Consider the following 23,457-nt stretch of genomic DNA (forward strand, 5'->3'; position numbering starts at 1 on the left):
TAAATTGAAAGTCTAGAAGAAGGAAATAAATTTTGAGCAAAATACAAATAATTAAGCTGACTTAATAAGCAGAAAAAAACCCTAAAATGAAACCAGTAATCACATAAGAAATTGGAAGAGTAATTAAAGATCTACCTTTTAAAAACGCATCAGTCTCAGGTGGTTTTATCGCTGAGTATATAACATTTTTAAAGAAAAGATATTCCTATCTTATTTAAATTATTCCACACTATAGAAAAAGAAGAAAAGAACTTAAATACATTTTACAAGACTCATTTACCTTTAATACTAAAACATAATACCAAGAGAATACAAAAAGACAATAGATCAACTTTATCTGTGAATATAGATGCCAAAAGTCTAAATAACATCCTTGCAAATCAAATCCAAGTCTATTAAAAGAAAATCATTTCATGACCAAGTAGGGCTCCAAGACACAATAATAGTTTAACATTAGACAATCTATGTCTTCAGTTCACCACGGGAACAAAATAAAGGAGGATGACATCATTATATCAAGAATTACTGAAAAGGCATTTGATAAAAGCCAGCAGCCATTTTTAATAATAACAGCTGATGTTTAAGTGGTTGCTATGTGCCAGGCATTAGTTCCAAGTGCTTTGCTTGCATTAACTTACTTAATTCTCCCAACAACTGTATTGCTCCAATTATTATCATTCCTGTTTTACTAAAGAGAAGACAAACTCCGAGAGGTTAAATGCTGTCCCACATGTAGGAAATCATGGACCCAGAATCTGAAACCAGGTAGTGTGGCTGTAGACCCTGCGTCCGTATCAGCTGTACTATACTGCCTCTAAGAAATTAGTACTAAAAAAAAGTCACTATACTTACATATGATCAACATTAATTATTAAAGGCTAACAGTAAACTCTACAATAAAAGGAGAAGTTTCTATTAAAATGCAGAAACAAGATCAGTGTCGGGATCTTTGTGTGGGTGTGTCACTATATAGCACCATCTTCCCCTCATGATTCTGAACAATTTAGAAAAAGCATAGGAGATAATCTGGGAGCAAAATGTCAACTGTATTACTGTTAAAGGCTAGATTAGAGTTCACGGATTACATCTGCAGGGAACGGTCTTTTGAAACTAAACTCTAGACGAGGCCGACCCTGTTGACCCAGTCATGGATGCACTGGACTGAGGCAGGTCTCCCCTTGTGAGGGGACAAAACAAGCATGCCTGTTAATTTTCCTCAAGTGTATCAATGAGCACATAGAGCCCAGGAATATCATGCTTGCCTGGGCTCCCTCTATGTGACTAATCGTGTTTAAAAAGATTTATTTTGATTCAATTACAACTTATAAACTACAAAGAACAGAATGCTGACAGGACAACCAACCTTTGAGAAAGGCAGAATGTGTCCTCCTCTCTCTGACTCTGTGAGAGCTTAGAGGCCAATATAAAGGAACAGGTGAGAGAACATAGAATGCCTATCATTCTGAATGATTTACCTGCAATATCTAACTGAATACTTAATTTAAAATTCACACCAATTAAAGGATGAAATAAATGTGATTCAGAAAATTTAAGTAACTTGCCCAAGTTTATCCAGTTTGGAAGGGACTAAGTAGATACTTGGCCAGGAAAAAAGCCAATAAAGACAAAAGAACACATGAGTTTTGACATTGTTGTTACAGTATCGTTCAAATAATTAATCAAAAAAAATTTTTAAGGAGTTAGTTTTTATAAAGAGGAGATTATGGAGAATGGGGAGGACTTCCCCAAGCAGTGAAGGTCTTCAGGTTAGTTAAGGTGAGAACTTCATTATAGAATATAAATATCAGTTTCTAATAATAAAATATTTGAAAACATGGAAATATGAATGAAGCATTTGAACAAAGGCATGACTATTGCTAATGAGTTCAATTTTATGCAATAAGCAGACACTCCTCCCTTCTTTTTAGTCTCTGTGATGCCATTGGTTCTTTCTGTGGCAGGTAGATGCAGAAGCCTCTGCAGACCAGAGAGTGCCCCCTGTGAACAGGGAGAGCATGGGACTATGCTCAGGTTGATGCCACATAAAGTTCCCTCAGCTTTCTAAAGACATGTGGTGATGAACTGAGATCATTCCATTATTTTTCTGCCCCAAACCTTTCTTAAAGCATCTTTCACATCCTTGTTTCTCAAAGAATAGATAAGGGGGTTCAGCATTGGGATCACTACTGTGTAGATCACAGCAACTGTGCGGTCCTGGGTCAGGGAGTAGCTGGACCTGGGGCGCAGGTACATGAAAAGAGTTGTGCCATAGAAGAGGCACACAGCAGCGAAGTGGGAAGCACAGGTGGAGAAGGCCTTGAATCTGCCCTGGGCTGAGTCCATTCTCAAGATGGTGATGAGAATTAAGAGGTAGGAGACCAAGATGGTGAGGGTGCAGCTCAAAAGGTTGAAACCAGCAAAAATGAAGAGCAGGATTTCACACAGTGAGGTGTCCACACAAGACAGAGACAGGATGGGTGGTCCATCACAGAAGAAGTGAGTGACCACATGGGCGCCACAGAATTTCAGACTAAAGATACAGCTTGTGTGGATGAGAGAATTGAGAAATCCTGCGCTGTAGGAGCCCACAATCAGAGAGGCACAGACCTTAGGAGACATGGTGATGGGGTAGAGCAGGGGGTTACAAACAGCAGCATAGCGGTCGTAGGCCATGGCGGCAATGAGATAGCACTCGCTGGTGGCAAAACCCGCATAGAAAAACATCTGAGCCATGCAGCCAGGATAGGAGATCACCTTCCTCTCGGCCAAGAAGTTCACCAGGGCCTGGGGGACAACTGTGGAGGAGTAGCAGAAATCCAAGAAGGAGAGGCTCTTCAGAAGGGAGTACATGGGTGTGTGCAAGGTGGCACTCACGTGGATCAGAAGGAACATGATCAGATTCCCCAGCAGCGTGATGATGTACATGGCCAGGAACACCATGAAGAGCAGCGTCTGGAGCTGGGGGTCACTGGTGAGGCCCAGGAGCTCAAACTCAATCCCTTGGCTCAGGTTTGCCTCTCCCATACTTCTCCAGTGCCCTGGGATGTGGAAAGAGGGGAGCACTGGAAATGAGGTCAAACACCTGGGGGCGCTCTGGTTTAGCTCTGCCCCAAGGACAGCCTCCTGAAGACCAGTCTTGCTGCAGAACGCTGGCTTAGTCAATGGAACTCAATCAGAGAAGGTCTGCTCTACTTGGCTGGTTGGTTAGTTAGGAAGCATTACTTGAGCAGCAATGGAAAAATATAAAAGAAATATACACAATTTGGTCTCTCAGGGATCTAAAAAATTCTGAATGATGAAATAATTACTTACCAAATATTGATTGGCCATCTTCCATATGCTTAGCTCTGTGTTTTCCCTGTCAGGAATTCAAGAGTGTCTGATCTCAGGAAGTTTATTTTCTAGATACAAGTATATTTTGTGTTTAAGCACACAGGCCCTGGCGTCACACTCCCTAGGTTCCAAGCTGGGACCTCACCACTCACTAGTTGTGGAACGTTGGGAATGTTTTTTAACCTCTCTGATGTTCAGTTTTCTCATCTTTAAAATAAGGATAATAGCACCACTCTCAAAGGATCGTTGTAAAAATTCAGTGTAACATACTTGAGCAAAGCACACTGAGAAAGAACGATAGCCTTGATTGTTCTTGTTGGAGAGACCTAACATGAAATTAAGCAATGATAAAATAAATAAATGAAACAATGACAAAATTTGGCAAGCAACCTACCACCAAACAATGTAGACAGAGACATGTGCTCTAAGAAGAGTGACTAAACAGACCTTCAGAGGATCCTGAATGTTCTAGGGGAGTTGAAGGTGGTTCTTTGGCTCAGCTAGAAAATTGCCTCCCTGAATTTGGCACAAGCCAGGCACTATTGTGGGTTCTAAAGATGGTGAGGGTTGGGATGTGGAGAGATGGGGATGGTGTGGGGCTGTAGAGAGCAAACTGAAACCTTGCTCTCAGGAGCATCAGCCAAGGGGGAAAATGTCACCCATCTTTCACCAAGGCACCATCATTTCCAGTGAATAGAATCACCTTGTTCTCAAGGGCTTTGGGGGCCAGCGGGGAAGGGACAGCCCCCCCCTAGGACCAGGGCTTTGTGAAAATGCCTTTTCTATTCAGAGAATGATGAAAACCGAGTTTCCATCACCTAAACACCACACTCTCTTCTGCTCCATGGGCTGCTCTGCCACCCATGTTCCTGAATTACCTCTGGGTTCTGGTGTCAGTTAAGTACCCTGTGCTGTTTGGTGAGGACCCTCAGTTGTGAAGAATTTGAAGGTCGCAGATGTGACCAGGGTAGGGTAGAAAAGGGCACAATTGAGCCTCCTCCTCCTGTCCTGAGGAGAGTAAATGAATAACACAGCTGTGAAAGACGTTGGGAGGATTCCAGAGAGGAAAGAGCTGCAGTTTATTCCATTGGCAGAATTTCCAGAATCAGCAAACTACCCAGGCAGAGGAAGACTCCATACATATGGATAACTAAATTTAGTTGTCAAGTAGGTAATGAAAGCACCAATGGCTGTTGATAGAACACTGTGAGCAGTGACAAGAAGAAAGCATTGTAGTGCCCAAAGAGGTAACATACTCTAATGAAGTTGAGACACTTAAAATACAAGGGGGCAAATTTGAACACAGAGCATTGGTAACTTCTGTTAGAGCACACGGAACATAAGTGATTTATTTGGTGTCACTGAGATGTAACATTCAGCCATTCTTAACCCAACAGCTGCTAGTTTATAATAAACCCCTTTAGTGCAGGCATGTGAACAGCCTGAGATTTGGGTTGCAAATGTCATTGGCCCTGTTGGTGTCAAAAGCCAACGCAGCTTCAAGGCAAATTACAAGGACTTCAAAGAAATGACTGTAACAGTCCCAAGATAGAATAACTTACAGGAATTTCGAGGGAGTTGAGGAATGGTTAAGAGTGAAGTAGAACTCCTTAAGACCCAGCTTCACATCTTTCCTCAATAGACTGTTGCAGGATGGGTAATGGGTCTGCAAGTATCGCTATGATTAAAAGAATGGACAAAAGTGGATAAGAATAGGAATGGAGCCAATACTCCGAATGGTGTAGATGAGGCGAGGATGTGGGAGGGGGTAGGGTAGAATGGTGAGTAATACAATGGGTATTTGATCAGAGCCTCCAGATTTATTAATCCACTCTCTCTCTCTCCTCCTCCCCTTCCCTATCTCATCTCTCTTCTCCAGTCTTCACTAAATTCAAAACTATTCAGAATAGAGAGAGTTAGTCAAACAAGGGATTGTGGAGAAATTGACATCTCTGGCAGTCTTTCAAAGGATGCTGGAGTAACCACTATCTGTTGGCTGCAGTGTGTTACCTGTGAATGAAAACTAGGAAGAAAACTTGAGTGTTCTTATCATATGGAAATGGATTGTGAAGTAGAGAGTGTATAAGTGAGAGCAGGTGCCTGGGGGTTGTACATAAGGGAGGAGTAGGCAAGGGGCTTTATTTCTACCTACCTCTTGGCCCCCCTCCTTGGTATAGCAGAGTGAGAGTACAACAGAGAGCGGGCAGCCGGAGGGAGCAGACAATGTCTCTGAGCAACACGGATCCCAAACAATGGTTCTTAAACGTTAAGGTGCCCTGCCCACATGGTTCACTGGAAAAAATCATTGCATGGGCAGATTCCAGGTCCTGATCTCAGAAAATGTGATCCAGTAAGTCTGTAGTCCAGGCCCCTGAATCTGGTGAATCTGAAACAGGTAGTCTCTGAACCACGCTTTGAGAAACACTAAACAATGGGGTACCTTCAGGAGCAAATAGACCTTCCTCCTGAGTCACATATAAATATCCTTTTACGAGTTGCTAGAGTTCTCTGTGTCCTAGAAAATCAGCCCATGGGTAGGAGGGTTGTCCTGGGTGTTCCTTTCCTTTTAGAGTACATAGCAATAGTTAACAATCCCAGAAACCTGAGTATTACCTGATGATAATCAAACACTAGTGAATCTTCTCTTTCAAGGTTGCTTGAGATGCTCTTAAGCCAACCATTTAATTCCAACAAAGCACATGACTTGATGGCAGAGCTGTTGCTATGGGGGTCAGAACACACATTAGAAAAACCATAGAGATAAAGCCAGACCCATTGGGCCTCTAGACTGAGTTGGGATCAGAGCCTGCTACTGACTTTAGCCTCTTACGTGGTGAGGGGAGAGAAGGCAGCCCCTCCCTGAGAGGCACTCACAACTGATCTTGTACTGGTGAGAGACACCCCAGAGCCATCTTTCCCTCCCCCAGGGCAGCCCATCAGTTCACAGCTGGGGAGGATAGTGTGTTCACTGATGAGGGCTTAGCAGGCAGGTGAAGAACTCAGAATAATTGGCCCCATGTAGACCCATTAAAGTGTTTGCAAAGTTACTAGCATCTCCAAGAGTCTCAACCCTTGAGGAATTGGGTGACTGGGAAACTGGGAACGAAAGGAATGGATCTACACCAGATCCCTGCCCATATGCTGATCATTAGCCCCAAAGGACTTCTCTACCTCAACCCCAAATTTAACTCTTGGGTAATTAATATCTGTATTTCCTCTGCACTGAAAAATGTAATTTTTACAGTTTTTCTTTCTTTTATGCCAGTTAACCAATGTACACTGTGACCTAGATTACAGCTGATGACCTCTCTGCCCATCAAAATCATAATGACATTAGAGGTATGTGATTTAGTTTCCAAATATTTGGGGAATTTCTAGGGATCTTTCTGTTACTGATTTCTAATTTAATAGCATGTGGTCGGAGGACATACTTCATATGACTTGAATGCTTTTGAATTTATTGAGACTTGTTTATGGCCCAGAATATGGTCTGTCTTGGTGAATGTTCCATGACCCCTTACAAAGAATGTATATTCTGCTGCTGTTAGGTCAAGCGGTCTGTAATCGTCAGTTGGGTCATGTTGCTTGATAGTGTGGTTCAAGTCGACTGTATCCTTTCTAATTTTCTGCCTTCTTGTTCTATAAAGTATTGAAAGGGGGGAGTATATTGAAATCTCTAATTGTAATTGTGAATTTGTTTATTTCTCCTTGCAGTTGTTTTCAGTTTTGCTTCATGTATTTCACAGTTCTGTTATGAGGTGCATACACATTTAAGATTGTTATGTCCTCTTGATAAATTTCCCCACTTATCATTATAAAATGACCTTCTTTATGCCTGCTAATATTTTGGCTCTGAAATAGACTTTTCTGAAATTAGTGCTGACACTACGGTTTTCCTTTGATTACTCTTAGCATGGTATATCCTTTTCCATCTCTTTACTACTAACCCTTTATCCTCAACTTTTCTGCACCATTATGTTTGCAGAATTTCCTCAAGCAAATCTGAAATCTTGGTCTTCTGGATGTTGATATACTTGGAGAATTGATTTCAGATGTACCCTTGACACACAGGAATATTCGGGGGCTTTATCGGAAGAGCTGGTATGGGCTAGGCAGAAATCGAACAAACGCGGTGAAAGGCAATTTTGTGAAGGCTGGGATGGAATCCTCACCCTAAGCAGATTGCATCATAGGCAGCTGAGTGCCTTTGTGAGCTCTGAACACCAGAGATAACTCTCACATTGATAGAGTGGTGCTGTGTCTTCTCTATTTAGGAATCTTTATTCAGTTCATTTCTCACACCCTTCACTTACAGTTAAGGAATTTGTGCCCTTTATTTGTGTGTCTGTTAGCTTGTTTCACATTAAAATCATTTGGGGCACCAATACTCAAAGTTTCAGGTGTGTGTGCCTTTTATAAACAGCATATATCTAGAATATTCTCTTTTAACAAATCAGAGTATCTCTGTTTTTATATAGGTGAGATTTTGTTTTTTTGGTTTTCTCTCTTTCTTTAAAAATAACTTTTGGGGCTTTCTAGTATATTGAATTTGTTTTTATATATCATTGTGATTTTTCTATTTATCAAACTTTTTCCAGTTTGCTTCCCTTCCCCACCCTCTGACACTGTTCCAACTTCCCTTTGGGTTAAGTTTTCTTTGTTTTTCAATGCATGTTTTTCCCCTTCTGGGATTCCTCCATTTCTAGCAGTAGTTATTCTTAAATATTTAACAATAATATTTAATTTAATAAAGCCTATAAAATATGCCTAAATCCATGAGTTCATAATGATATTTAAATTAATTGGTCACTGGATTAGTTATCTATTGCCACACAACAAATTATCCCCAAATTTAGGAGTTGAAATCAATAAACATTCATATCTTATACTCTTGGAAGTGACATAGGACTGTAACTGCAATATCCTGTTGGTTACACAGGTCAGCCCTATTCACTGTGGGAGTGGACTACAGAAAGGTATCAATACCTGGAGCTGAGAATCACTGGGGCCGTCTCAAAGACTGGCTATCATAGTCCTCCCTCTGCCCTCACTGATTCACGTCCACCTTACATGCAAGATATACCCCCTCCCAAGAACCCCAAAAGTCATGTTCTATTACAGTATCAGCTCAAGGTCCATGATCATATCATTTAAATCAGGTATAGGTATAGAGAAGCTCATCACGTGTGGTTCCTTACCCAGAGTTTCTTGAGTACAATTCCTCTCAATCATAAGACAGGTGAGTGTGCAGTAAGCACACAAGTTACACTTGGCTTCTACACACATGAAACATAGAATGGCAGGACAGGTAGAGGACAACCACTATAGAAAAAATGGGAGGTGGGGGAAGGTAGGCACACAAGAGTCACTGAGTCACAGAAATTCTAAAATCCACTTCTGGGATTTCCTTGTGGCAAGGAAATTGGGATTCAAATCCTAGCAATAATTCTCTGGCTCTTGGCTTCACCTCTGAGTTCATAGATCTGCCACTGAATTATCCTTCATTTTATATGAAAGCTGGCCTGTGTTTGTAGCTGAGTCATTTTCTCAGCTTACTTCCTGTCTGAAGGAGTTTGGAGATTAAAAGGCTTCTCCTCATTTTCTACTGTCTTACTGTTCAAGCTGGTGGTAGTTCTGCTACCATGACATTCTTAAAAACTTTGAGAGTCTTCTGTGAATCTTATTAGACTCCGCTAGACAAAAATCACATTAACAAATCTCTCTGAGATAATGCTCTACCCTAAGCTTCTGCTGAGACTGTTAAAGGGACAGCAGTCTGCAGCTTCCTAGAAGTCCTATGGTTTGACTGAACTATTCCCTGAGGCACCACCTTGGATCTTCCTAAGGTCTTAACAAAAGATGTTATTGTCACCCTTAGCTTCGTCTTTAGACAGTGTTTTCCCAAGAGTGCCCTAAATCTGTTCTTTCCCACTCACCACTTGTTAGTCTCAACATTCTTCCTGAAATCTTTAGATAGAGCACTCACTCACTAGGTACATTTTCTTCTATCTGTATTCCTGCGGGCAACAGTGTTACTATACTTTCTGCCACTACATAACAAAGATTTTTTTCCCCCTCTAGTTTCTAACTACACTTTTCTCATGTTTATTTAAGTACACACTGGCAGACTTCTCAAAGGCTACCAGAATTTTGCTAACAGTCTCTTCAAGGCCTTTTAGATTTTAACTGACCCTTTCCTCAAAGTTCTTTCAGCTACCTCCCACTGTCAAAGACACTCTAACTTCTTAGGGTTTTGCTAGGTCAACGTCTCACTTCCATGTACCAAATTCTGTATTAGTTATCTATAGCTGTGTAACAAATTGTTCTAAAATTTAGCAGCTTAAACAAAAAATAAACATTAATATTTCACATGATTTCCATGGGTCAGAAATTTGAGAGACCTTGGCTTTCTTAAGGAGTTGCAGTTAAGATGTCAACTAGAGCTACTGTCAATTGAAACCTTGGAAGATCTGCTTACATGTCACTCACATGGCTGGTGGTGCTGCTGTCAGCTGGAGGCCTCAGTTCTTCTACACATAAATCACTCCACAGGACTGTCTGAGTGTCCTCCTGACATGATGACTGCCTCCCTGCAGAGCAAGTGAACAAAGAAAGAGTGTAAGGAGAAAGCCACTATGTATTTTAAGACCTTGAAAGCCTCGGAAAGCACACATCGTTATTTGCACAGTATCCTATTGGTTACCCAGGCCAGCTCCCTGGTAAGGGTCGTTGGGAGCTGGCTATCATATTTGGAAGTTAAATGGGAATTAATTCAATATCTTGAAAACTAATATATAAAGGGAAAGAATCAAGGGTGTATCCTGCATTTCCTACATGAACTGCTGCATCTAAAACATAAGGACAAAGAAAAGTTGAAAGAAAAATAATGGAAAATATAGATATCATGCATACTTTAACCAAAAGAAAGCTAGTTAGCTATGCCAATATCAGCTAAAGTAGACATTAAGGGAATTAAGAGCATTACTAGGGACTAAGGACATTTCATAATGATAAAAGGGCCAATCCAACAGGGGAATGTAATAATCTTTAAGTTATATGCATTTAATAACACAACTTCAAGTATATATAAAGTAAAACATGACAGAACATAAGGTGAAAAAGATGAAATTACAATCATAGTTGGAGGTTTTAACACATCCCTCTCAGTAAATGATAGAATGACCTGACAGAAAATCGCAAAGGATAGGAAGGCTATGAATAACAACTAAGGGAACTGACATACTGAGACCATCCAGACCACAGAATATACATTCTTTTTAAGCTTATATGAATATTTACCAAAATGGAACATATACCTGACAATGAAGTGAGTCTCAACAAATTTCAAAGGATTGAAATTACACAGAGTATGTTCTCTGAATGCAGTGGAATTGAGCTATAAACAAACAAAAAAGAGAACTACAAAATTCCACTTTGAAATTAAACAATAGACTTCAGAAATTACTGTACACCAGAAATTCACACAACATTGTAAACTGACTATACTTCAATAAAGAAAAAGTAAAAAAAAAAATAAAGAAAGAAAGAAATTAAGTAATAGACTGCCTTCTAAATAACCTGAGTCAAAAAAGGAAATCACAATGTTAATGAGACAAAACAAAGATTAAAAAGATAAGAGAATATTATAAGCAATATTATACCAATAAATTTGAAATTCAATTAAAATAGAAAAAATTCTTTTAGAAACATAACTCACCAAAACAAAGAGGAAATAAATAATTAAAATATTCCTAAAGTTAATAAAAATTGAAATCCATTACTTAAAAAATTCTCTACTAAGAAAATGTTAGGTCTAGCTGGCTTAATCAGTAAAATTTCCCAAATATTTAAAGAATAAATAACATCTATGTTACACAAAAACTTCTAGGGGATAGAAAAAGAGGAAATTCTGTTCAATCCATTACAAGAGGCCAGTATAACCTTGACAAGCAAAACCTGAAACAATACTACAAGAAAGGACCCTACAGGTCAATTTCTCTCTTGAACACAGATACCAAAATCCTAAATAAAATATTAGCAAAGTAAATATAGCAATGTATATATAAGGGTAAAAATATTACATAAAGTTGAGTTTATTACAAGAAGGCAAAGTTGATTGAATACTCAAAATAAAGGATAAAAAACGATTGTCACAATTGATAGAGTAAGCATTTGACAAAATTCCATAGCCACTCATGGTTTTTAAAAATCTTTGCAAACTAGTGGTAAAAAGAATATCCTTAATCTATCAAAAGATAAATGGAAAAATCTTATAGCAAACATCATATTTATTTGCTTTATTAAAATCCAATAAATAATCAAAACTTTCTCCCTGAGCTCAGGAATGAGGAAGGGTTGTCCTCTATGACAATTTTGATTCAACATTGAACTGGACAATTTCTATTCAACAGTGTATACTAGGCAAGAAGAAATAAGAGGTATTGCAAAAGAAGAAACAAAATTTTATTATTCACAGACATTACTGAATACATAGAAAATCCAAAATAAATCTACAGAATTAATAAGTTAACTTAGCAAGCAAGGACCTGAATACAAAGTTAATGCATCAAAAATAAATTATTGTAAAAAGTTATTAGGAAATGAAACATCTTTTTGTGGGGAGGGAGGGAGGGAATTCAGTGTCTTTATTTATTCATTTATAATGGAGGTACTGGGGATTGAACCCAGGACCTTTTGCATACTAAGCATGTGCTCTACCACTGAGCTACACTCTCCCTCCTGAAACATCTGAAATGATAGCATTTATATCAGTATCCAAAATCAATGAATTCTAATGAAAGATGTGCAAGGCTTCTAAGCTGAAAACTACTAGATAATATTAAAACAATCAAAGATGACCTAAATAAAGAGAGTTATATTATTTTCATAGATTGAAAGAATCAAAATTTTAAACATTCATTCCATTTTGATCTATAGATTACATTCAGTCCCACTCAAAATCTCAGCAGTTTGTCTTTTGAAATTGGAAGCTGTTTTAAAAATTATACTAGGATTAAAAAAGGTGGGGGGGGGCTTCAAAAATCCTCTTTTTTGCAAAAGTACTGGTAAAGGGGTGGCCTAGCAGGATAGAAAATCTTTTGACAATATTCACACTACTCCAAAACACCAAGCAAAAACTGCAGTCAGCAGACTTGAATGGGGAACCTAAACTTCCACCCCATCTGACAGTAATGAGGTACCATTCTCCTTCCCTGCAGTGTCAGCAGAAGCTGAATGGACAGTCTAGATTTCCATTCCTATCTTACAGTAACAAAGTGCCCCTCTGGATACTCATGGTATCAGTGGGGGCTGAATCAAAAATCTAAATTTCTACCCCTACCCAGAAGGAATGAAGCATCTTTTCCCATGTCAGCAGAGGCTGAGGGGGAGCATGGGTTTCTACCCCAACTTGGTGGATAAAGGAGGTGTCCTCCCTTACTCCACTAGCAAGAGATCATTGGAGGCCTACTAAAGTACACAGTTTAAATAAGATCCAGAAAATCATAAAATAATAGCCAGTATGTCCAGAATATAATTTTAAAAAAGCACTTGTACCAAGAACCAAGGAACTCCTCAACTTCAATGAGGCAACAGGTATGAACATTCAAAGTGACACAGATGTTGGAATTATCTGACAAAGATTTTAAAGCAACCATCATAAAAATGCTTCAATGAGAAATTATAAACATGCTTAAAACAAGTGAAAGAATAGAAAAATCTCAGGGAAAAAAAGATGATACAAATAAGGACCAAATTCCATTTCCATTGGAAATCTTAAAAATCAATAAAATTTAAAATTTAACTGGATGGGCTCAATACTACAAGTGAATACGACAAACGAAAGAATATGTGAATATGAAGATAGAACAACAGAAATTACCTTATCTAAACAACAAACAGGGAAAAAAAGAGAAAAAAAACCCCAAAACTCAGGTACTTGTGGGACAATAACAAAAGACCTAACCATTTGTATGATCAGAATCCCAGAAGAGCAGAAAGAGGATGAGAATTTTTTAAATTAAAAAAAAAAAAAAAGGCTGAATTTCCCCCAAATGAGGTGACAGGCATAAACCTACAGGTTCAAGAAGCCTAGCAAATAATACGTAACAATACAAAGAAATCCACACCGAGAACATCAAAATTAAACTTCTGTAAACTAAGACTGAAGAAAACCATTTGAAAGCAACTAGAGAGAAAAGATACATTACCCGTAGGGGAAGAAGAATTCAAACGATGGAAGACTTCTCATGAGAAATGGAGGCAGAAAGAAGTGGCACACGTTAAGTGCTGGAAGAACGGTCAATCCCGAACTCTGTATCCAGGGAAAAATATCCTTCAGGAAGGAAAGTTAAATAAAAACATTTTCAAATGAAGGAAAACTCAGAATTTTGGCCAACCAACCTGCCCTAAAGAATGGCTAAAGGAAGTTCTTGAAAAAGAAAGGAAATGATAAAGGAAGAAATCTTGGAATACTATTAATGAAAAAAAAAAAAGGACAATGGAAAGATTAAAATGTGACTAAACATAATGCACTATTCTCTTGAATTAAAAAGCATTCTGTTTGATGATTGAAGCAAAAATAAAATTGATGTGGTTCTCTATGTAGATAGAGATATTTAAGACAATTTTATTATGAAGGAGAGTAAAGGGATCTAAATAAGGTTTTTAAAATTTCACTCAAAATTGTAAAATAAAGTCAGTAGACTATGATCAGTTTTGTATATATAATGTAATATCTAGAGCAGTCACTAAAAACCATCATAGAACACTGTCAACAGAGTGAAAGTACAACTCAAGAAATGAAAGAAAATATTTGAAAATCATATAGCTTGTAAGGAACTGATATTCAGAATTTTTAAAGGACTCCTATAACCCAACAAAAATAAACAACTCAATTTTTAAAATGGGCAAAGGACTTGAATAGACACTACTCCAAAGAACATATAAAAATGGCCAATAAGCTCAGGAAAAAATGCTCAACATCATTAATCATTAGGGAAATGCAAATCAAAACCACACTGAGATACTACTTCATATGTTAGGATGGCTATTCTCAAAAGGAAAAAAAGAAGGTAAGTGTTGGTGAGGGTGTGGAGAAATGTGAACCTTTGTGTATTGCTTCTGGGAATTTTAAATGGTGCAACCACTGTGAAAAATGGTGTGGCAATGCCTCAAAAAATTAAACAGAATTACTATATGATCCAGCAATTCAACTTCAAAGAATATACCCCCAATAAAAGTGAAAGCAGAAACTTGAATAGATATTTGGACATCCATGTTCATAGCAGCATTATTCCCAACAGTCAATAGATGGAAATAACCCAGTGTCCACTGCCAGATGGATAAACAAATGTGGTATGTGCATAGGTATATATGTGATATAATAAAAAATAAATATGTGGGCCTTGTCCCTAGTTTCTGGCACAGACTTCCTAAAATCCTGGGGATCTCCTACGTGAAAAGAGTGTCTCTTGTTTGCTAATGAGATTACTCACAGGGAGGTTTTTACACCTAGATAGCTTCAGCATGGGAGCTGGTCACCAGAAAAACTAACAATGTGATTAGAAGGTTAGAACTTTCAGCCTCACTCCCAACCCTTGGGGAGAGGAGAGGGCTGGAGAACTCACTCGTCAGTGGCCAATGATATAATCAATCGTGCCCATGTAATGAAACCTCCATAAACATCTCTAAACAAGAGGGTTCAGTAAACTTCCAGATCAGTGAACACACTGATGTGCTGGGAGGATGGTGTACCTGGTAAGATTATGGAAGCTCTGCAGCCCCCCATCCCCATTGCACATCTTGCCAATGCATCTCTTCTATTTGGCTGTGCCTGAGTTGTATCCTTTATAATAAATCTGTTATAGTAAGCATGGCGCTTTCCTGAATTCTGTGAGTTGTTCTAGTAAATTACTGAACCTGAGGCAGGAGGTGGAGGTGGTGGGAACCCTCAAATTTGTAGTGGATGAAGCAGATTGTGCCTAATTTGGGCACTGCATTTGCAGCTGCTGTCTGAAATTGGAACAGTCTTGTGGAACTGTGTCCTTAACCTGTGGGGTCTGCACTAACTCCAGGAGTTAACTGTCAGAATTGAATTGAATTTCTGAACACCCAGTTGATGTTGGAAAACGAGAATGAATGGTGCTAGAAAAAAATAGACATATTTACTATCAGCCTTAAAAAGGAAGGAAATTCTGATGCATGTTGCAACATAGATGAAACTTGATGACATTAGGGCAAATGAAATAAGCCAGTCACAAAAGAACAAATTTGATATGATTCTACTTACATGAGGTACCTAGAGTAGTCAAATTCATGGAGTCAGAAAGTGGCATGGTGGTTGCCAGGACTGGGAGGAGGGAGAAAAGGGGAATTAGTATTTAATGAGTACAGAGTTTCAGCTGGGGAAGATGAAAAAGATGTGGAGATGGATGGTGGTGATGGTTATACAACAGTGTGAATGTACGTACTTAATGCCACAGAACTATATGCTTTTTTGTTTTAAAAGGAGGTCCTGGGGATTGAACCCAGGACTTCCTGCATGCTAAGCACGCACTCTACCACTGAGCTATACCCTCCCCACCTTGTTACAATTTTTAAAAAGACTGTTTTCTAAAAACATTTTATGAGATTAACCAAATTACCCACAAAAGCCCACCATAACTAAATTACGATGGAATTCTAAAAAGTGTTCAAGTAACCCACTGGATGTAAGAAAAAGGGGGAGATGGGGAGAACAAATTACAGAGGAAACAAACAGAAAAAAAAAAATGGCACACTAAATCCCAAACATACTAATAATAACATTAATGTAAATAGTCTAATTGACCAAGAAGACATAGCAATCCTAAACATGTTTGGACCAAACAATAGAAGTTCAAATGCTTGAAGCAAACACTGATAGAATAGAAAGAAGAAATAGATAAATTGATAATTATAGTTTGAAATTTCAGTATCCCTCTCTAAACAATGTACATAATTACTGGATTAAAAACAAAGATACGGAATATGAGGACAACACTGTTAACCAACAGGATCTAATTGAAATTTATACAACACTCCACCAAACAAGAGTAGAATACACATTCTTTTTACACATCCATGAAACAGCCATCAAGATGAATCACATCCTGAGTCATAAAACAAACCTCCTTGACTTTAAAAGGATTTAAATAATATAAGACTATGTCCCCTGATCATAAATGGCAACAAACTAGAAATCAATAATGGAATGAGAATAGGAAAATATGCAAACACTTGGACATTAAGCAACACAAATCTAAATAATCCATGGATGAAAAACATATCTCAAGGGGAATTAAAATTACACTGAACTGAATAAAGTTGAAAATACAACATATCAAACTTTGTTGACACAGCTAAAGCAGAGCAGAAAGGGAAATTTATAGCAGTAAATGCTTATACCTCAAGAAACTAGAAAAAGAGCAAAACAAAAAAAGAGAAGACAAAAACTACCAATATTTTGATAGTCTTGAAATACCAAGAATGAAACAGTGGCCACTATGGATCCCTATTTGCAGATGACATGACTGTCTAAGCAGATGAATCTACAAAATTCTCAATGAACTGAGAAAATTCATTTCTCAGTGAAGCTACAAAAGTTTCCTAGAATAAGAGAGTTCATTATGGTTGCAAGATGTAAGATCAAGATATAAAAATGAACTATACTTCTATATACCAGCGATGAACATGTAGAAACTGAAACTAAAATACAATACTATTTGCAAATTGAGCCAAAATGCTGAGCTGTAAACTTAGCAAAACTGGTACAGGATCAGCTTTGCTATATGCTTACAAGTACAAAACATTGGTGAAAGAAATAAAATATTTAAACAAATGGAAATTTATACCATGTTCATGGACTGGAGGACCTAACATGGTAAAGATGTCTATTCTCCTCAGATTGATCTGCAGATTTAACACATTTTCTATCATAATCCAAGTAAGATTTTTTTAACAGACAGATAAGCATATCCTAAAATGTATATGGAAATGCAAAGGAAATAACTAAAACAAGTTTGAAAAAAAAAAAGAACAAAGTGGAAGGAATCATTCTACCCAAATTTAAGACTTTCTATATAGCTAGAGTTAACAAAAGTATGATATGGACAAATGGATATGATATGGACATTGATCAATGGAACAAAATGGAGAACCCAGAAACAGACCCACACCAGTATGCTCAGCTGCTCTTTGACAAGGGTACAAAAGCAATTCAGTGTGGAGGAAGGACAGTCTTTTCCACAAATGGTGCTGGAGTAATTGAATAGCCATATTAAAAACAAGTAACAAAAAACACTTCCATCTAAACCTCACATCTCATACAAAAAATAACTTAAAGTGGGTCATAGATTTAAACATAAAAGTTCAAACTATAAAACTTTTTAAAGAAAACACAAGAGAAAATTGTCAGAACCTAGGTCTTGGTGAATTCTTAGAAATGACACTAAAAGCATGATCCATAAAAGAAAAAAAAGATTAATTGGGCTTCATCAAAATTTAAAACTTTTGTTCTACAAAAGGCTCTGTTAAAAAGATGAAAAGACAAGCTACAGAGTGGGGGAAAATATTTGCAAACCATCTGACAAATGACCTGTATCTAGAATATATAAAGAAGTCTCAAAATTCAGCAGTTTAAAAAGAATCCAATCATAAACTGAATAAAAATCATAAACAGACATTTCACCAAAGAGGGATGCAGAGATAGCAGATAAGCACATGAAAAGATGGTCAATATCATTAGCCATTAGGGAAACATAAGCAAGCAAACAAAAATTACAAAAATCAAAAGACAAAAACAAAAACAGAAAGCCACTACATACCTGTTAGAAAAGTGAAAATAAAATCTAGTGACAATCCCAAATCCTGGCAAGAATGCAGAGAAACTGGATCTCTTACACATTGTCAGTGGGAATGTGAAATAATACCCCACTCTGGGAAATAGTTTGGCAGTTTCTTATGAAACTAAACACATACATACTTACCATACTACTCACCAATCACCACACTCCTGGGCTTGTATCCCAGAGAAATGAAAACTTATGTCCACAAAAACTGATACACAAATATTCATAGCAGCTTGATTTGTAATAGCTCCAAACTGGAAACATCCCAGATGCCCTTCAACAGATGAATAGTTAAACAAACTGGTACATCCACAGCAATAAAGAGCAAACTATTAATACATGTAACAACTTGGGTGGAATTCAAGGGCATTATGCTGTGAGGGTGAGGAGGAGCCATTCTTAAAAAGTTACATACTGTATGGTGCCATTTATAGAACTTCTTGAAATGGCAAAATTCTAGTGATGAAGAATAGATTAGTGGTTTCCAGGGGTTAGGGATGCTGGTGGGAGGATGGAGGTGTGTTGAGACAATAAAGCATACAAAGGTTCCTTTGGGATGGTGGGACAGTTCTGTGTATTGATTGTGGTGATAGTTACATGAATTTTATACATGCGACAAAATTGTGCAGAAACACACACACACACGCATATAAGAACTGGTGAAATCTGAGTAAGGTCTGTAGTTTAATAGTAATCCACCAGTATTGGTTTTTTAGGTTGTGCCATGTTGTATTAAGATGTTAATTTAACATCAGGGTGAAACTGGTCGAGGGATATACAAGGAGTTCTCTGTACTGTCTTTGCAACTTTTCTGTAAATCTAACATTATTTCAACGTTAAAAGCTTATTTAAAAAGTAAAAGGAAAAACAAATTTTAAATGAGACACCACTAGAGGGAGGGTACAGCTCGGTGGTAGAGCCCACGCTGAGCATGCAGGAGGTCCTGGGTTCAATCCCCAGGACCTCCATTAGAATAAAAAGAGACACACCACTAGTCACCTTTAAAATTAGAGAGGAAATAGCAAGTAGGCAAGGGGGTGGGGTAATTAATCCTCTTTATCCCAGTAATTTCATTCTCAATTTTATAACTAGCTTTAGAAATAGATACATATGTTCAAAAAGACATGCTCTAGAATATTCATAGCAGCTTTATTCATAACAGCCAAAATTGAAAACAATTCAAATGCCTATTCACAGGAAGGAATAAACTGCAGTATATTTATACAATGTAATACCATACAACAGCATGAACTACAACATGCAACAATATAGATGAATTGCACAAACATAATGTTGACTCAAAGAAGCCAGACACAAAAAACTACATAATATATTATTCCATTTATTTGAAGTTCAAAAACAGGCAAAAAGAATCTATGGTGTCAGGATAATAGACGTCCTTGGCATGGTGGCATAGTGGCGGGAAGAGGGCATGCATGAGTGGGCTGTAGTGCTGGTGATTTTCCAACTCTTAATTTCTAGCTCTTGTGTGCATGTGTTCAGTGTGTGAAAAATAACAGCTTTGCACGTGATTTGTGCACTTTTCTGTATGTAAACTATACTTCAATAAAAAGTTTACCAAAAAGCAAACACAGTGAGATACCACTACACTCATCAAAAAAGCTAAAATCATAAGGACTAACAAGATCAAGTGTTGGCAAGGATGTGGAGCAACTGCAAATGTCATTTACAGCTAGTAAGAATATATATTAGTGCAATCACTTTGGGAAAGTGTTCGGCAATATCTATTAAAGCTAAATACACACATACCATAGGACCCAACAATCCTACCCAATTATATACCCAACAGAAATGTGTACATATGTGTTCTCGAAAGACGTGTACAAGAATGTTCATAGCAGTATTATCCCAACCAAAAACAACCCAAATGTCTTGCCTTGGTGCCTGAGCCTAAGATCAGTCACAGTCCAGAACTGCATGGACATTAACCTCCTTGGGGCATCCCTCAGTTTCCAGGGAACAGGAGTCAGTGGATGAACATCCCAGCTGTTCTCCCACCCTTCAGACAATTGTGGGAAGCATTATGTATCCATCTCAGTATCACACCTTTATATTGGCTTTTTCTCCTTCACTGACTCACTCCTCCTGCTTCACACTCCTGTCTCCTGGAATCATCTCCCCAGTGTACTACAATCCAGTGTTCTCTCAGGGGGACCCCAGACTTCAACAATGCAATACTGTTCCATCCATATATAGCTCAAAACCAGACGAAACCTATCCATAGCGATAGAGGTCAGAATAGTGGTTATCTAGTGGTATGATGACTGGAGGGGGCACGAAGGAGGTTTCCGGGGGTACTGGTAATGTTCTATATCCTGATCAGGATGGTGTTTAAACAGGAACATACTCACTTTGGAAATCTTCACCAAGCTGTATGCTTAAAATGTATGCATTTTATCCTGTATATATATATATATATACTTTAAAAATTAAAGAATGCAGGTGTCGAGGGCTGGGAGAGGTGCCGACCAAGGGGAGAGTGGGCTATGTAAGGGAAACTGGGCTTAAAGATATTGAAAGACAGGTCAGTTGCACGTTGCAATGAGCATATACATCTTTTTGGATAACGCCTTTATTTCTCATCCTTAGGATCAGACAAGATTATTGAGGGATTTGTTGGAGGCTGACATTGGGAGAGGATTGTGAAACATTGTAGGGGAAGCAAAGGCACTGAAATTCACATTAGGAAAGCACCTCGAGACAGGCAAAGGCATTACCTTCCTCCTGTGTTGTGAAGTCAGTTCTTCAGCCTTGCTTGGCATTCCTGCTGCCTGTTTCCAAGACTGCCTCACCCTAGGCTAACTCTACCTCACTTCTTCCTTTCCCTTTCCCATTCATTCATTCAACATGTATTTGTGTTTCAGACACTATGTTAAGCACTTGGGATATTGGTGAACAGTAACAGATGTGGCTCCTGCTCTCATTGAATTCCACTCTAATAATTTTAAAACCTTATTAATCAAATAATCATACAAATTGAGTGTGACTGTAATCAGTTCCTCAGAGAAAAGACTCCTGGTTCTAGAGCCTACTGGTCTACTTAGGAAAGGTTAGGGAGGATTCCTGGAGAAGGTGACACTTCAGCTAAATTCTAAGGATGAACAGAAGTTAACTAGGGAACCAAATGGGCAAAGGTGGAGGGGGAGAGCATGGGGAGCAAGAAGGGACAAAGAAAGTCCCATGTCATTGGAACAGGGAAAAGAGCGGGAGCATATGGTGGAGAGGCTGGACACATGGGCAAGGGAAGAATGTATCCCCATATACACTGTTAAGAAGTTACTATCCTAAGGGCAAGAACAGGCAGAAGAATTTTAAGCCGAGACATGCCATGATTATATGTGTGTTTTGAAAAGATCACTATGGCTCGTGTGTGGAGAAGTGACTGGAAGAGAATCACAGTCGATGTGGGGATACAGGAAGGTACTGCAGTAAGCCAGGAGTAAGGCGATGCTTGGACTGGGATGGTGGCAGCCAAGATGGAGAGAAACAAAACAACTGAACGGGTATTTAGGAGGCAATGAGCTTAAACAGTAGCTATTAAAATATGGTATGTCACCTTTATTTCTGAACCGAGCAAATATAAGCATGTGTTTACATCAGCTAGATACAGAAACATACATATTGTTAGCCTTGGTTGTTACTGTTTCACTAGCACATTTCCTAGGGAAAAAGGTGGGTGGCATGTTGCAACTGAATTGTGCCCAGGATATTCTGAAGCTGCTAAGTACCAACACTGCTTAAGCAAAGAACTGAAGACAGTCATAAAGTTGCTAAAAAAGGGTGCAGGGGAGAACATGGATATGGAACCACCAATGGGGTTAAAAAAAACACACATACACACACCCCCAAAGGGCGTTGCAAGGAAGGCAAAATGAAAAACAAGCGTACAGAAGGCAGACAGGAGGTTGCCATCTTGGTGAAAGAAGTTGAAACAGGACTCCAGATACACCAAAGCTAAGACAAAGCTTCCTAAAGTCTGTGGAGATTTAGGGAAAACGAATCTTCAAGGTATTTGCATGAAGACTGCAAAATCCTTGGGAAAGTGAGGGACTCTACTGCGGGATGAAAATATTTTAAAGGAAAGCTGTATATACTTACACTCAGGTGGATGCTTACAAAGACAGGACAGCAGAAACTTCGGAGGAGTGCTGCCACAGGCCTGATCCCAGGCTAGGGGGAGACAGTACAGCCCTGGGTATGTACCCAGGTAGTTGCTGGGCCCCACGAGTGGATCAGGATTGTACGCCCAGGTAAGAGGGAGTGAAAACACTGACAGCAAACACTGAGGCCATCTCCAAAGGTGTCACGAGAAAACAGAGTGAGGATGCTGCTAGACTTCCCCGGGGGAGTAGATGCCACCAAAGGCACAGAGTTGGAACACCTCTAGTTGGAAAAATGCTGAGGGGCAGTCCAGGATGGGGGACCTGGCAAGGACAATGCAGACTACCACAGCACTTCCAGCAGTTATGCAGAGAACTTTTCTGGCAACTAAACCCCAGTGACTTCTGGGGCCTTCGGAATAACCTAGCTGCTGATAGAGAACGGCGTTTGTAGAGAACGCATATGAAATTCCGGGGAAAGGGCAGGTTTGGCTGATGAGGAAGCTAACAAAAAGTAACAGGTTCCAAGCAGAGTGAGGAATATTGTGGGCGAGACTGGGCGGGCAGCTGCCTCTGGCTAGCTATTTAGCAAAACACCTGGCTCACTACAGGCTCTCTGCTTGGGGTTATTTCTCCCAGTGGGGCCAAGAGAGGATTTGAAGTATCTCATTCATAATTCTCTGGAGCAAGTAACCTTCAAGGCAGGTACAAAACAGGCAAGGGGGAAAAAAAAAAGCATCCAAGATGTCAGTGGTCCAGCCTGGATGGAAACGTAAAGCTGTTAATCAAGGACTAAGGAACCTCACTTTTTTTACTGTCTCAAATTCACATCAGAAATTCTTTATTGTGAAGGGACAGACTGGGAGTTCAACATTTGTGGATACTGACAGGCATATGCAGAATAAGCAAGATTATACTGTGTAGCACAGGGAAATATATACAAGATCTTGTGGTAGCTCACAGCGAAAAAGAATGTGACAATGAATATATGCATGTTCATGTATGACTGAAAAATTGTGCTCTACACTGGAATTTGACACAACATTGTAATATGACTATAACTCAATAAAAAAATGTTAAAAAAAGAGAAATTCTTTATTGTGGCTTGTGCGGGCCTGCAAAGGTCACTCAATCTG

At 38.8% G+C, this 23,457-nt stretch overlaps 1 protein-coding gene and 1 long non-coding RNA gene across 3 annotated transcripts in view; one reads left to right on the forward strand and one right to left on the reverse strand.

The window, feature by feature from the left end:
• LOC140696849 (uncharacterized) overlaps positions 1-23,457 on the forward strand; it is a 97,001-nt gene that overhangs the window by 30,372 nt on the left and 43,172 nt on the right. For both annotated transcript variants that reach the window (XR_012073422.1, XR_012073421.1), the window contains exon 3: positions 6,599-6,672. This is a non-coding gene — a long non-coding RNA (uncharacterized lncRNA). The remainder of the gene's footprint in view (positions 1-6,598; positions 6,673-23,457) is intronic.
• Positions 2,025-3,210, reverse strand: OR5AU1 (olfactory receptor family 5 subfamily AU member 1). Its single transcript, XM_006218709.3, has one exon. It carries the CDS (start codon positions 3,022-3,024, stop codon positions 2,089-2,091), a length of 936 nt encoding a protein of 311 aa, XP_006218771.1. The 5' UTR covers positions 3,025-3,210; the 3' UTR covers positions 2,025-2,088.

Source organism: Vicugna pacos, chromosome 6 (assembly GCF_048564905.1).
Source record: "Vicugna pacos chromosome 6, VicPac4, whole genome shotgun sequence".
Lineage (NCBI taxonomy): Eukaryota > Metazoa > Chordata > Mammalia > Artiodactyla > Camelidae > Vicugna > Vicugna pacos.

Bases quoted from the DNA above. Each gene is read 5' to 3' on its own strand.
- OR5AU1 (XM_006218709.3), bottom strand. From the start codon at position 3,024: ATGGGAGAGGCAAACCTGAGCCAAGGGATTGAGTTTGAGCTCCTGGGC.